At 32.6% G+C, this 16441-nt stretch overlaps 1 protein-coding gene across 1 annotated transcript; it reads left to right on the top strand.

The window, feature by feature from the left end:
• The first annotated feature begins 8772 nt into the window (after positions 1-8772).
• LOC143616520 (putative LRR receptor-like serine/threonine-protein kinase At1g63430) lies at positions 8773-16441 on the top strand. The gene is made up of 13 exons (XM_077089331.1): positions 8773-9190; positions 9677-9809; positions 10477-10548; positions 10640-10783; positions 10879-11025; positions 11145-11261; positions 11361-11425; positions 12605-12859; positions 12941-13146; positions 13868-14000; positions 14905-15062; positions 15502-15717; positions 16076-16441. Exons 1-13 carry the CDS (start codon positions 9106-9108, stop codon positions 16319-16321), a joined length of 1977 nt encoding a protein of 658 aa, XP_076945446.1. The 5' UTR covers positions 8773-9105; the 3' UTR covers positions 16322-16441.

The raw sequence follows: 16441 nt of genomic DNA, 5'->3' as shown, positions 1-16441 counted from the left end.
TTTTGAACAAAATACCTTTCAAGAATAAGGATGTAACTCCTTATGAATTATGGACAGGTAGAAAACCATCTCATAAATATTTGAAAGTGTGGGGGTGCCTAGCAAAAGTGGTCGTACCGCCACCAAAGGCTCAAAAGATAGGACCCAAAACCGTGGATTGTGTGTTTATAGGCTATGCTCATCATAGTAGTGCATATCGGTTTCTTGTTCATGAATCAAAGAATCCCGATATACACAAAAATACTATAATGGAATCAAGGAATGCGTCATTCTTTGAAGATGTGTTTCCATGTTTGGAAAACACACATGCTAGCTCATCTACACATGCTGGTTCATCAACGCGTGCTAGTTCATCAACACCTGTTGATGAGATTGTTCAAGATGAAACTCAAGAGCAATCTGAGCCCGAGGAGGTTGAGCCAAGAAGAAGTAAAAGGCAAAGGACTAGGAAATCCTTTGGATCTTATTTTCTTACTTACATGGTTGAGGTGAGCCCCAAACCTATGAAGAGGCGGTTAACTCTTTAGAAGGACCACAATGGAAAGAAGCCATTAAAAATGAAATTGATTCTATCTTGCAGAATCATACTTGGAAACTAGTGAATCTTCCACCGGGTTGGAAACCACTTGGATATCGTTGGATATTCAAAAAGAAAATAAAAACTGATGGTTCCATTGATAAGTACAAGGCAAGGTTAGTAATCAAAGGGTTTAGACAGAAGGAAAGTCTACACTATTTTGATACATACTCACCTATGACTCGAATAACCTCTATAAGGTTGGTGCTTGCAATTGTTGCTTTGAGAAATTTGGAAATACATCAAATGGATGTAAAAACTGCATTTCTTAATGGGGAGTTAGACGAAGAAATATATATGGAACAACCTGATGGTTTTTCAACTCCTGGCCAGGAGGGTAAAGTTTGCAAACTTGTCAAGTCCCTATATGGTTTGAAGCAAGCTCCAAAACAATGGCACCAAAAGTTTGACCAAGCTATGTTGGAAAATGGTTTCAAAATAAATGAGTGCGACAAGTGTGTCTATGTGAAAGACACATCTAGAGGTTATGTGATTTTATGCCTGTATGTGGATGATATGCTTATCATAGGGAGTGATGATAAGATGATCAAATCTACTAAAGATATGCTTAAAGAGAGATTTGACATGAAAGACATGGGTTTAGCCGATGTGATTCTTGGAGTTAAGATCACTAGAACCCAAAATGGTCTTGTGTTAAGTCAATCTCATTATGTGGATAAAATCCTTGAAAAGTTCAATGCGGGAGACACGAGTATAGCTCAAACTCCGATTGATACTAGCCAACATTTATCAAAGAATAGAGGTGAGGGTGTTGCTCAGTTGGAGTATTCAATGATAATTGGCAGTCTTATGTATCTTATGTCTTGTACCTGGCCGGACTTAGCATATGCTGTAAGTAGACTAAGTAGATATACTAGTAATCCTAGCTCTGAACATTGGAAGAGTATGACAAGACTATTAAGATATTTAAGATACACAAGGAGTTATGGACTGCATTATGGCCAAGACCCAACTGTTGTAGAAGGATACAGTGATGCTAACTGGATATCCGACATGAAAGATTCCAAATCCACAAGTGGTTATGTATTTACCCTTGGAGGAGCTGCTATATCTTGGAAATCTTCCAAGCAAACGCTTATAGCTAGATCTACGATGAATCTGAGTTCATTGCATTAGACAAAGCTGGTGAAGAGGCGGAATGGTTACGCCAATATTTGGAATATATTCCAAGATGGCCAAAACCTGTTACGGCTATTTGCATACATTGTGACTGCCAGTCGGCAATTGGAAGAGCTCAAAGTGCAATGTATAATGGCAAATCTAGACACATACGCCGTAGACATAACACTATACGACAACTTCTCTCAATGGGAGTTATCACTATTGACTACGTGAAGTCAAGGGATAACATTGCGGATCCGCTTACAAAAGGCTTAAGTAGAGAGGTCGTATATAAGTCTTCAAGGGGAGTGGGACTAAAGCCCATAGATTAAGTTTCTACAAAGGAAAACCTATCCTAGAAGATTGGAGATCCCATGATCTAGGTTCAATAGGACAACCTAACTATACAAACTAAGGTCACTGTGGGAGAGTACCTCAACATATAAAGGGAGTAGTATACTTCCTAGTCCATTCCGATAATGAATAGTGATATCAAAGGAGGTTAAGCATAACGCTTTTAATGATTTAAAAAAAAAAGAAAGAAAAGAAAAAAATCACCTATGTGAGAGAGAAGTGGGGTCGCTTCGAATGGATTTGTGGGGCGCGCAAATCCTAGAGCTCTCGCAGAACAGGCTAGTGTTCCATGACCATAACGGACACGACAATGAGGGGTTAGCCAGACCAGGAAGAGTGTTGTGTGAAATGTAATAATATCTACGTTAAAAGGGGTTGGTTCAAGGATATCGCGTCTACTAACCGTTAGGAGACAAAGTATATTTCACAAAGGAGGGTTCAAAGGGAACACCTACTTCTCCTGCAACACTCAATTGCTGTCACTATATTTGACACTTGGGCGTACGGATAGATCTCCATTCATGTGGGGGATCGTTGGAAATTTAGTAATATAATTATTGTATAATAATTATAATTACTAAATGTAATTATATGAATGGGAAATCAATAGGTTGCAAGAGTTAATTGAATTATTAAAGTCTCATAAGTGGTGCATTCAAATTCAACTTAACTCTTAGCGTTAATGGTGTATTAACTCAAGACTTTTGGTTGGGACATGGATCATGTATATATACTATCATAGGCCTTGGGCCATTTTGGTTTTGGTAGAGAAAACAAAAATTGTTCATGCAATCTCACACACAACCAAAAGTATATCCCGACTTTTCGATTTTGCGCGCTCTTGTTTCAGGTATAATTCAGGTGCTAGGTTACGGCAGTACAATCTGCTTAGGCTGTTGTACCCTGGGAAATAGACGGGTTCACCTGGGTGGCCCGAAAATCTGTTTTAAGGGAAACGTGTTTTACACGTGCCTCAGTCACCTTGTTGCTCGTATTGCTATTTCTTTCTAGTCTTTTTTGTAATCAAGTTTTTGATTGTATTTTCTTTCGTGTACTTGTATTGTAATATGGATTATTGTTAATAAAATTTTCAATTTTAGTTTATTTTTTATGAACGGTTTCCTACAAGTGGTTCTTTAACATCATTATCCTTTTCATTTAATAAATCTTTAACATCGTTGTCCGAAATTTTTGAAATTTAAATTTCATGTATCCGTATAATGTCCTTGGTTGGTGCACTCAAATCTTGGTTGTTATTGAAAATGACAAGAAAATTAACATGGTTCTTTTCCTTTTCATATGTTTTCTCAAGTGTTTTTGTCTCACAAACTTAACCCACCACTTTATTTCAGTTTTGATAGCCTCCACGAATAGACTTGTAGCACAATCTTCACTTAGTATTTACAAGTAAGGAGAAAATCAAATGAGTTATAATAGTCTTGAAATGAACTTGTTTCCTCTAAGTTCTTGATTTCTTCCATGGATGATGCATTATTTAGAATCCTTATTTCTTGATTTTTTGTTCCAAATAAACTAAAACTTCGTTTTCCCATGTCAGTGATCCCATTTATTCATCAACACATCTGAAACCCCTGTAAAGTTCAGAATCAGTTGGTGGTTTTGAATAATTTGGTATGTAACCATAATAATGATCCAGTCTTCATATTTCGTTCATCCACAAGAACACCTACTCGTTGCACAAGCGTGAACCTTGTTCTCTGTCACAACCCCCGACCCCATACCCCGGGTAGGGACGCGAATGCGAGCAGCGGTACTGGTGTTTATTAAAATATTTAGCATCAGATAAATTCATCAGAGTCGTAGTTAGGGAAAATTTATCAAAGTTCAAAACACTGTGATCCTTATTTCATAAACAATGGATAAAAACCCTTATTTATACAAACATAAGTTTTATAGAGATAAACTCTAATGTACAAAAATAACATATTTCTTTATTCTGGTGACAAGCCACATTATTTAAGCTAAAGTGCCATGTAGCACCGTTTCTATTTCTTCACAACAAGTCACCCTAAAACATGTTTATAACATTTGATCATCGGGAAATACTGGTGACTACATTCATTTGAAAATAACACATTTTTACAGTACAACATTAAGATGTTTATACATGTTTAAAAATCTCAATGACATGTTTGGAAAATTGGTTATCTCACACAAATGTGAGTTGTATAAAAACTTGAATGTCTCACATTGCAAGTTTATAAATTACAAGTTTCCTAGTGTTAAGCACCTAATTTAATACAATGTAGTATGTATTAGTATAAACCAAAAGATTGAAAACTTAACACGATGGCACAAAGACTCACCTTGTTCAGACAGAGATTTGGATTCGTATACTAAAGTCTTAATCAATTGGATAGGGTATCCTCTTGGCGTTTTGTGGTATTATACCAATGAGAGAAAACAAGAGAGAATGCGAGAATTTTGAACAATGAAAAATGCCTTGATTAGTCCCCTTTTATAGCTCACTTTTCGGTAGGTCGCGTATTGAGACAACCATAACATAAGATCATCGCGTAGCGCGATGGCTTTATAGACTTTCCGAGTCATCCCTACATATGCCATGTGGAATGCAACGTGTCATGGATGCGTAGCCAGCATGTTCATATCGCTATGGGGTTAGTTTATTGTACACCGCGAAGCGCGACAGCCGCAAAAGTTTCCGGATAAGTATAAGCCTTTGTGTATCACAATGAGGCTTTATCCATTCGTCGTGTAGCGTGATAAGCCGATAAGAATACAAAGATATGAACCTGTTATGGTCTTAATCATTGATTGATGAATCACCACCGTGAACTGTTGATGTTGATTGTTGCCTGAGGTACCGCCTGCCTTTATTGAATCACCGCCTAATTCAAATCAAACCCTAATTGATCGCTCCTGTAAATTGTTGGTTGTTGTTACTATAAAAATCTCCTCTACAATGTTGTAGAATCACTGACTGAATTTGAATTAAACCATTTCCACGTTGAATTGTTGTCGGAGCTGATCGAACCGAGTCATCGTGAATTGCATGTTATCGCCAGAATTGGTTGTCTAATAAAAAATTTAGTAGATTAGGGAAAAGTTGGAGCTTATGAGGATCGGATAGCTCTGATACCACTTTGTTACGTATCAAAATAGAGTGATAGAAGATTAGAGAAGAAGAACCAAAAGAGAAGAAATTTAGGGGTTGTTTGGTAGTCTCTTAACAGTCATTAAGGGGCTACCTCTTAATGGCTCATAGCATCTGAATGGTTAAAAGGTAACCTCTTAACCATTCAAACTTAAGACTACCTCTTAACCATTAAGAAGTTATGAGCCATTAAGAGGTAGCCTTTTAATAACTGCTAAGAGGCTAACAAACAGTCCCTTACTCAATTAACCAATATCTTCTATCAACCTTGGTCGTTCATTAAGTACAAAAGTTAACGACTAAACAACTATACAAATGTAAAAGGACTCCTATACTATACAACAATTATCTTTGACCCCTAGATTATTTATATCGTAACAAATTCTGCATGTAACACACTAACACTTTTGATTGTGTTCCTGGATGAGTTAGGATTGAAGCGTCAAAATTAGTATGGACGGTTGGCATCTCTTTTTAGAAATATTTACTTATGTATTGGGGGTAGTTCCAAACACGATTAAAAAATGGCAAGTGTTATTTTTGTATAATGTTATTTATAGAATAACTTGCATATTAGTTTTGTAAAAGGGAAAATTCCCAAAATAACCCCTTTTAAAGAGAGAGTCCCCAAAATAGCCCTTTTTTCCTCAAAATGATTTAGAATTTGGACTGTCAAGACGCAGTGGGAAAAGATAAAAATAAAGAGGGAGCATGTCAAATTTCGAAGGAAAGTTAGGTAGGAGACGAGATTTGGGGAAATAATGAAGGTAAAGTCCAAATTTTTTTGTAATCTTGGAACAAAAGTTCATATTTTTCCAAAAAAAAAATTTTAAAAAACCATATTGAGAGACTATTTTTTTATGTTTCCTACATTTCCCGTCCATATTTTCAAATTCTTGGAAAAAGAGATTTTGAAATCTCGTCTTGAGAGACGAGATTCTACCACCACCACTACCGCCACCACCCACCACCACCACCACCACCCACCATTCGCCACCACCACCATCCACCCCCACCACCCACCCACCGTGAGCCACCACCATCCGTCACCACCCACCACCATCGTCCGCCACCACCATCCGTCACCACCACCTACCGTCCTCCACCACCACTGTCTTCTCCATCATCTTCATCTTCATCTTCATCATCATCATCTTTTTCATCTCCATCTTCACCTTCTTCATCTTCATCTTACCGTCGGGTGGTAGACGGTGGTGGAGGACGGTGGGTGGTGGTGGGGGTGGATGGTGGTGTGGGTGGTGGCGGTAAAAGGTGAACGGTGGGTGGTGGTGGTAGAATCTCGTCTCTCAGGACGAGATTTCAAAATCTCTTTTTTCAAGAATTTGAAAATATGGACAGGAAATGTAGAAAACATAAAAAAACAGTCTCTCAAGACGGTATTTGAGGAAAAAAGTTTTGGAAAAATTTGAACTTCTGCTCTAAGATTTCAAAAAAATTTTGGACTTTACCTTTATTATTTCCCCAAATCTCGTCTCATCCCTAACTTTCCTTCGAAATTTGGCATGCTCCCTCTTTATTTTTATCTTTTCCCAATGCGTTTTGACAGTTCAAATTCTAAAATATTTTGAGAAAAAAATGGTTATTTTAGGAACTCTCTCTCTCTTTAAATGGGGTTATTTTGAGAATTTTTCTTTTGTAAAAAGAATGAAGTATATGATGTCTTTTCATGGAGCAAGAATTAAAAAATTAATCATGAAATGACAATATTTAATAATATTCAATATGATTAGATCCTAAAATCTCACATGAAAAAAGGAGTTTTAGAATAATATATATAAGCACCCCCTCTTCCATCATGCATACAACTTGCTTTACAATGTCCCTACATGTCATATGCTTCATCTCAAAGTCATTAATGCTCATTGAGTCATGGTACTTGCTTGTCTTTTGCATTAATACTTAATACATATTCCCCTAAATCTAGCAAACAAAAAAAAAGCAACTTTTAGATAGCACTTAATTTGTAACCGACTTTAAGTTGAGAAAAGGGATCATTGGCCTAAATACATGTAAAACCAATTTTTAGTTACCAATGAGATGTAGAAAAAGATCTTGAATCTTCTAAAATAAGCTTGTTGAAATCGGCTTATTTATAAATGGACCGAGCTCGAGATTAAGTAAGCTTACTCGTTGGCTCACTTGTTTGACTCGACAAACTAAAGTAGCAGTCAAATGCTAATCTTCCTAGGCCCAAATTTACGTCAATCTTAACTTGTTGGCTCGCTCATTTAACTAGTATTGAGTCTCTTTGTAAATGTTCAATAATAATAATAACAATATTATTATTATTATTATAAAATACTAGTTTCTGTTAAAATAAAAAAAATAAACTAACTAGTTCAACGAGCCACAAGTTAACTAGAGCCTTTTATGAGCTGAGTTAGAGTTCGAATTTCATCTTTAAACACAAACAATCCAAGTCAAGCTTACTCGTTTAACTTCAAGCTCATGCTCGTGTTGAAGACAACTCAGCTATGATCCCTCATTAAGCAACCCTAATAAACAGAAGATCTAATCAGTTTACTGGTTCAACTGGTATAAAGAATTAGAAAAACATAAATAAGCTTAAGATAAATGACGTCGGGTTAAAAGAAAATTGACACACACATAAAATAAATAATGTTACGAAAGCAAAGCCGTAAAGATTTAATAAATATGCTTTTATAGCAAAATAAAATATGTTAGTTTTTTGTTTTGTTGGGTAACAAAACTTAGTTTCAATCTTTCTTGATGGTCGTCGGTTAAGCATGATATGGCGAGTTAAATGTTTAAAAGGCGCATCTATTTAAAGTATACAATGGAGTTGCTTGCACTACCGATGTTTGACCAGTAAGGAGTTGTGACCACTCTCTTGAGTGCATGTCAAGACGAAACATTCAATCACCAATAAACAAAAAAAGACTGGCTTGTCCTCGAGCAATCCGAGGCATCATTAGATGACCCCGTAACAATAACCAAGTTTTACGTGATATTACTGGTTAGTAGGTATTTATAAGATTACGTAACTTCATCGTTAACGAGTTACTAGCCTATCGAAAAAAAGAATAAAAAAAACTCAATACAACAACTTGAAAAAACATAATCTTAAAAATCATGTGAATCCAATGAACCAACCCTTTGACTATTTGAGCAAGTAATCATTGAATTCTTCACAAGTTCAACCTCTGTAGCAATTATGAAACCTTTAATTAGGGTTTTGGTACTAATCAAGGTGGTTGAGTTTTCCCCAAATTGTATATTGAAGCAATATACTTGTTAAATATCTACTTTTATCAATTATTAATTTATGTATTATTTTAAATACACAAACTATTAATTTGTTATTACAAAAACAATAATCATTGACCAGCACTTGAAGGTTAAAAGCCTGCTAAGGCACTCCAAATCCAACCCACCCCCCACCAAAATAAAAATAAAAAGAAAACCCACCGAAAATGATCACCTTATTTACTTTTTCCTTCAATTAAAACACCAAAAGAAACAAAACATTCCACTTTACAAAATTCCTTTGCATTTCCCTATTTTTGATTTTTCAAGCTTGCTACTCTGTGATTCTATTTTTATCTCATAAAATTTATAAAAATATAAATTCTTGAAGTAGTGTTGCCAGTCTGCCACCAAAACTTGTCTTTGAATCCAAGTTTTCTTATACTGGGGTTTGCTTTGATCTTTATACTTCACCTACTGAGATTTCTACTCTGATTTGATTTTAGGCTTCTTAAACATTCACAGATTTGAATACCCTTTTGATTCTACTTCAGTTTACTTGAAAAAGATTATTTTTTTAACCATTCTTCTCAAATTCTTGCTTCATTTCTTGAAATTTTAATGGGGTTTTGGGTAATTTCTTCAAGACTTCTGCTTTGATGAGCTCTTGGTGTTGTTGAGAAAGAAGATGAAGAGATCAACTCCATTTCAACTGTTCTTGATTACTTTGGGAATTGTTATAGCTGCTTGTGATGCTACTCAACCAATTGAAGGTATAGTTTAAATTTGTAGTCTTATGTAGATCTTGAAAAACTTACTTTCAAATCCATAAAAATCTTTATCTTTTTATGTTTTATAATCTTGAATTAAGATCTTATTAGCAATGTAGTGAGAAATTTACAATTTTTAGTGAAAATGATGTTTATTTTTTGTGGGTATGTTAAAATTCTTGATTTTTTTATTTTATTTTTGCAGTTCATGCTTTTTCTTGATTTTTATATATTATAATCTTGAATTAAGATCTTATTAGCAATGCTGTGAGAAATGTACAATTTTTAATGAAAATGATGTTTATTTTTTGTGGGTATGCTAAAATTCTTGATTTTTTTTTTTGCAGTTCATGCTCTTTCTTGATTTTTATATTTTATAATCTTGAATTAAGATCTTATTAGCAATGTTGTGAGAAATGTACAATTTTTAATGAAAATGATTATTTTTTTTGTGGGTATGTTATAATTCTTGATTTTTTTTTTTTGCAGTTCATGCTCTTTCAAAGTTCAAAGAAGGCATTTTTGATGACCCATTATTGGTTTTATCAACCTGGAATGCTCTTGATTCAGATCCTTGTAACTGGGTTGGTGTTTCTTGTTCTGGAAATCAAGTGACAAAGCTGTAAGAAGTTGTCTCTTTGACTTTTCTTTTATTATTTTATATTTTCAGTCCAGTTGAAATTAACATTTGTGAGTGTAGTAGACAAGTTTGACTCAATCTCTATGAACTTGTCTGACAGTTGGATATGTGAATTTTAGGAAATTTAGGACCAAAATGAACAACATCAAGAAATTATCATTATTACAATAACAAGTAGGTAATTTTAATTAAATTTCTAAAAATGGTAACTTTAGAGTCTTGGTTTGCGAGGAGTGTGATATGCAAATCTGGGTCAGAAGTTGGTCAATATTTAAGGTTTGTAGGAGACTGATATGCAAACAATCAAAGGGGTGAGTAAGTATGAATGGTTTACTTGAGAAAAAGATTAATATGTATAAAAGAGACGAGAGAGAACGCAACTTCTGGTTGTACATAAAGCTTATTTGGTTGTACATAAAGTAATGTCTTACCTTAGGTGTGTTAAAACCAAGCTCTATATAGCATTTTATAGGAAGTGGATGTTTTAACTTAAACGCAATTAGAGGATTATTGTTGAATAAACATTTTTGCAAATAGGCTTCTAACTGTGAGATGAAAGTTGGTACATCAATTTATATGGCTTGGTATTATTAAAGCAATGAATCTAATAGGCTTTTATTTTTAATGTTTTTTGTTTTTTTTTCTCCAGGAATATTTCTCACTCATCTATAACGGGTTTTCTTGCTCGTGAACTTTTTCAGCTTGCTTCCTTACAAGAATTGTATGTTTCCTTGCAACATTTTATTTCACCTTCAAGAACATAATAAAAATCAAAACTTGAAATTAAAATGGTTGTGCTTGACTGCTTGTAGGATTTTACATGGCAACAAACTCATAGGTTCAATACCAAAAGAAATTGGATCACTAAAGAACCTGAAAATTTTGGATTTGGGGATAAACCAGATATCCGGGCCTATCCCTCACGAAATCAGTAATTTGGTTAACATTGTTATAATGTAAGTTTTCTTCATTATTTTGATAAAAAAAATTGTTCTTTTTGAATCTTTATGAGAAATTCTCTTATGTGTGAAGCCTCTTTATATTGGTTCAGAAACCTGCAGTCGAATGGGTTGACCGGTCAACTGCCTGCAGAGCTTGGCAATCTTAAATACCTTCAAGAACTTCGGTTGGACAGAAATAAGTTGCATGGCAACGTTCCGGGTGCCAATGCTTCAGTTGTTTCCAACACGCAAGGGATGTAAGTAAACTGTTTAATGTCGCTATATTTAATAACACTATAAATCTAATAAGTTTCTTGAGCGAATTTTATTAGCCATTCCAGTATATACATCTTATATGAAGATTGTGTTGAATTAGGTATGCTTCAAATGTATCAAGATTCGGTTTTTGTCGTTCGTCTGCCTTAAAAGTTGCAGATTTCTCATACAACTTTCTTGTTGGAAGCATACCTAAATGCTTGGGATACCTTCCTAGGTATGTGTGTGTGTGTATCATTCTCTCTTTCTGTATTCCATATATTGCATATTGTGTGTGTGTGTGTGTGTTCACTCATTTTCTTTATTATCCTGGCAGGACGAGCTTTCAGGGGAACTGCCTACCATATAAAGATATCAAGCAACGAACAGCTGAACAATGCGGTATGTTTTTATGTGGTTAATTAAATGAATTCTTGTATATTTAGAAAATCAGCATAGGATATTGTTTTTTGAAACCATGTTTCTTGCATGAACCATGTTTTACCTTATCTTGGTTCTCCAATTGTAATTTATGGTACTTAATATTCTAGTTCGGATTCCGGTAGCTTGGTAATTTTCATATATAAACTTAAATCTCTAAGGGCGCGTTCGTTTCACAGAATTTGTGAGAATTCAAAGGAATTGGAATTAAAATCCCATGACATGGGGTGTTTGTTTCGTTGGAATGAAAATCTTAATTCCATTTTGGTGTGTTCGGTTGTCAAGGAATTGGAATTGGAATTCAATTCCTTCAAATTCCTATAAATAAAAGGATTCTAAATCATTCCAAAATGTGGAGGATATCAAGTGAATTCGTTGGAATCTTTCCTCGAGTTTATTTATTTATTTTTATTTGTTTTTTATTATTTTTTTTAACGAGAACAACGAATAAAACATTTTGGTTTTTTTTTACTTTTTTTGTTTTCGATTTATATTTTGAGTTATGTATTTTTATTATTATTTTTGAATATTTTTTTGAGGGGTTTTTGATCTTAATAGAAATCATAGCGCAAAATATAAATAAAAAAACAAAAAATTCAAAAAAAATAATAATAAAAGAAATCATAACGCAAAATATAAATAAAAAACAAAAAATTTAAAAAAACTAAAATGTTTCCGCCGCTTTTCTCGTTAAAAAAAGAAGCCGTTTCCAATTCATTTGTCAAACGAACACATCAAGAATGGAATTGGATTTCAAATCCTTCAAATTCCAATTCCTATTGGAATGTTCAGATTCCAAATCCAATTTCTTCAAATTCCAAATCCTATACAAATTCCAATTCCAATTCCATTCCATTCCATTCTGTGAAACGAGCGCGACCTAAGTGAATTATTTTCTTTGCTTGAACCATGTTTTTCCATATCTTGATCCTCCAAGTGTAGGCTATGGTAGTTAATATCCTAGTTGAGATTAGGGGTAGTTTGGTAATTTTCATATATAAACTTAAATTTTGTTTGTGAATTATTTTCTTGCATGAACCATATTTGACCTTATCTTGATCCTCCAATTGTAATAGATGGTAGTTAGCATCCTAGTTCAGATTGGGGGTAATTTGGTAATTGTACATTTTTTGTGTACAGCCGGCGGTGCTCCACCAGCTAAGCATAAAACCAGAGAGACGAAACACATTCCACCGACAGCTGGACAAACCCAGCAAGCTTCGGATTCAAAGCCATCATGGCTTTTAGCTCTTGAAATAGTGACAGGAGTAATGGTCGGTTCTCTCTTTTTAGTTGCCATTTTCACAACTTTTCATAGATGCAAAAACAAATCTTCAATTATTATTCCTTGGAAGAAATCTGCAAGTGACAAGGACCACATGGCATTTTACACGGGTGAGGAGTTATTAATGAAAAAAAAATCATAATAAATATTACAATAAGACGTTTGTTATTCATGTTTGTTGGTGTGTGTAGATCCTAATATGTTGAAGGATGTGACGAAATACAATCGACATGAGCTTGAAGTAGCGTGTGAAGATTTTAGTAATATTATCGGGTCATCGTCAGATAGTTTAGTTTATAAAGGAAACATGAAAGGTGGGCCCGAAATTGCGGTTATTTCTCTTTGTGTTAAAGAAGAGCATTCGAGTGGTTATCTTGAGCTTTATTATCAAAAGGAGGTAAAGCAAATACATGTTTGGGTCAAAATCGTGTGGGTTGGGTTGTCCCTTTTAAATTTTATATAACACTTAATGTATTAATTATGATTCCAAATATATACAAGTTAGTAATATAATTTGACCTTTTACATAAAATGATTTAGGAGGTTGAAAGCACTCGAATTCACGTTTGCAAGATTTTCAACGTGTTTTGTTTTTGCTTGGTCAAAGGTTGTATTTTGACAATTTTACCCTTGTATATTAAACACTTTTGTTTGTCCTTTCTTATGATGTAAGGGTAAAATCATCAAATAACACTTGTTTGTGTGTATGAATTGATTTTTGTTGGTTACAAATCACATCCCTTTAAATTGACCCATTTGAAGCCCTTTTTTTTGGTAAATGAGTCTTTTACCAATTTAAATTTTATATATAGTTAATATATTAAATAAAATTCCAAAAACTATATTGTAAGGTTTGTATACAATAAAAAGTTGTTTATTGACGATTTTACCAACATATATTATACACTTTTATTTTTCTTTTCTTATGGTGTAAAGGTAAAATCGTCAAATAACTCTTCTTTGCTGTGTATGGATTACTTTTTGTTGAGTGCAAATCACCTCCCTATAAATTGACCCGTTTGACCAGTTGGAGCTTGTTTTTCCTGAACGGTTCTGAAATGAGAACTAATTACCTGTTAAAGTCTTTATTGCTGCTTAAATTCTTACAAATTATCCAGGTGGCAGATTTAGCAAGGCTAAATCATGAGAACACAGGCAAACTGTTGGGATATTGTATAGATAGTACTCCATTTACAAGAATGTTAGTGTTTGAATACGCGTCAAACGGGACTTTGTATGAACACCTTCATTGTAAGTCCAACCGCACCCTGCCCCCGGGCCTGCCTTCAATTTATTATTATTATTATTATTATTATTATTATTATTATTATTATTATTATTATTATTATTATTATTATTATTATTATTATTATTATTATTATTATTATTATTATTATTATTATTATTATTATTATTATTATTATTATTATTATTATTATTATTATTATTATTATTATTATTATTATTATTATTATTATTATTATTATTATTATTATTATTATTATTATTATTATTATTATTATTATTATTATTATTATTATTATTATTATTATTATTATTATTATTATTATTATTATTATTATTATTATTATTATTATTATTATTATTATTATTATTATTATTATTATTATTATTATTATTATTATTATTATTATTATTATTATTATTATTATTATTATTATTATTATTATTATTATTATTATTATTATTATTATTATTATTATTATTATTATTATTATTATTATTATTATTATTATTATTATTATTATTATTATTATTATTATTATTATTATTATTATTATTATTATTATTATTATTATTATTATTATTATTATTATTATTATTATTATTATTATTATTATTATTATTATTATTATTATTATTATTATTATTATTATTATTATTATTATTATTATTATTATTATTATTATTATTATTATTATTATTATTATTATTATTATTATTATTATTATTATTATTATTATTATTATTATTATTATTATTATTATTATTATTATTATTATTATTATTATTATTATTATTATTATTATTATTATTATTATTATTATTATTATTATTATTATTATTATTATTATTATTATTATAGGATAAAAGTTATAACTTATAACATTTTGATTTTCTTTTTAAAATTTAGATGAAGAAGGGTGTCAACTAAGTTGGACAAGAAGAATGAACATTGTTTTAGGCATTGCAAAAGGTCTAAAGTATCTTCACACGGAAATTGAACCGCCGTTCACTATATCAGAGTTGAACTCTAGTGCGGTATATTTGACAGAAGATTTTTCACCTAAGGTATAATGCTATTTTCTATATCTGTATGTTTATTTATATCATTATTTGTATCTCTTTCTGTTTTGTTAAGCATGCCCTTTGTTTCATATGTAGCATGGAATACTCAAACTATGGGTTATGTTTTATCTCAAATGGGTTTTGACTTTTGAGTTGAATTTGAACATTTAGCTAAAAAGAAAACGGTCCAAACTGTTAAAAACCGTTCAAAGAATTAGTAGTGCATACAGCCTGCTAATTTGTATTATGCAAAACCTTTAGAATATTATTGTAACAATTTAGTTATTGTAGGCATATATATCCCACTAATTATTTAACTTTTTGTTTTGAAATGACAACTTTCCGGGTCGTTTCACCCCATACTAAAAAACTGTTGTTTTGGCCCAAGCCCGTTACTGTTGTGCGGACGTTTGATTGACTTGTGTTTTTCGTGTTCTTGTAGCTAGTTGATTTTGAAAGTTGGAAAACAATTCTTACAAGGTCAGAAAATAACTCGCGGTGCATTAGCAACGAGGGTGCTCTCTGTGTTCTCCCAAGTTCTTTGGAAGGACGCCAGCTGGACATCCAAGGTAATATTTACGCGTTTGGCGTTCTTTTGTTGGAAATAATCAGTGGACGACCGCCACTCTGCAAGGATAAAGGATGCCTGGTGGATTGGGTAAGAACTCTTGCATTTTGTACTTTGTGCATGCAATGTTGTACATGCTCTTGAATTATATTTTGCTCGGAAAGTCGAAAAGTGGTAACTTTAGCAAAAATGACACAACCACCATAAATTCCTTCATATTCAATAATCTTTTGACAAGTTTAGAGGTTGTTTAGATATGCCTTTTCAAAGTGATCATTGCGACTTAAATAACCAGAAGTAGGGATAGTTTGGTAATTATACATGTACCCCAAAAAATCAAATTTTGAATAAGTTTTGTTAAACCTTAAGTGAAAAAGACACAATCCCTGTTTAAAAAACCACAAATTATTTCATTTCTATAACTTGTAATCTTTGAATGGGTTGACAGGCTAAAGATTATCTTGAAAAACCCGAAGACATGGCTTCTGTTGTTGATCCTGCACTAAAACATTTTCGCGAGGAAGATCTGAAGGTGATATGTGAAGTAGTTTCAATCAGCATTCATCTAAGACCTCGTGATCAAGTATCAATGCAAGATTTGTACGCGATTTTGGAAAGCAAAATTGACACATCGGTTTCTTCAGAGCTCAAGGCATCCTCGTTAGCTTGGGCTGAGCTTGCGCTTTCTTCTTGATTTGAGTAATAAAAGCTAACATACTGTAAATTAAACATATATAATGTGTTGTTAACTATTAATACCCGATTAAAGATTGTTGTTTTATTGATCGTTCGGTATATTTATGTAAATTTTCGC

The sequence above is a fragment of the Bidens hawaiensis genome, unplaced genomic scaffold, assembly GCF_021521415.1.
Source record: "Bidens hawaiensis isolate Kalapana, Puna unplaced genomic scaffold, B.hawaiensis_p1.1 tig00002306_1, whole genome shotgun sequence".
In the NCBI taxonomy this organism is placed as follows: Eukaryota; Viridiplantae; Streptophyta; class Magnoliopsida; order Asterales; family Asteraceae; genus Bidens; species Bidens hawaiensis.
The sequence above is the reverse complement of the archived record's forward strand: the minus strand, read 5'-3'. Positions and strand labels throughout refer to the sequence as shown.

Bases quoted from the DNA above. Each gene is read 5' to 3' on its own strand.
- LOC143616520 (XM_077089331.1), top strand. From the start codon at position 9,106: ATGAAGAGATCAACTCCATTTCAACTGTTCTTGATTACTTTGGGAATT. The intron at 12,860-12,940 runs GTGAGGAGTTAT...TGGTGTGTGTAG, and splicing joins CCACATGGCATTTTACACGG to ATCCTAATATGTTGAAGGAT. The intron at 14,001-14,904 runs GTAAGTCCAACC...TTTAAAATTTAG, and splicing joins TTTGTATGAACACCTTCATT to ATGAAGAAGGGTGTCAACTA.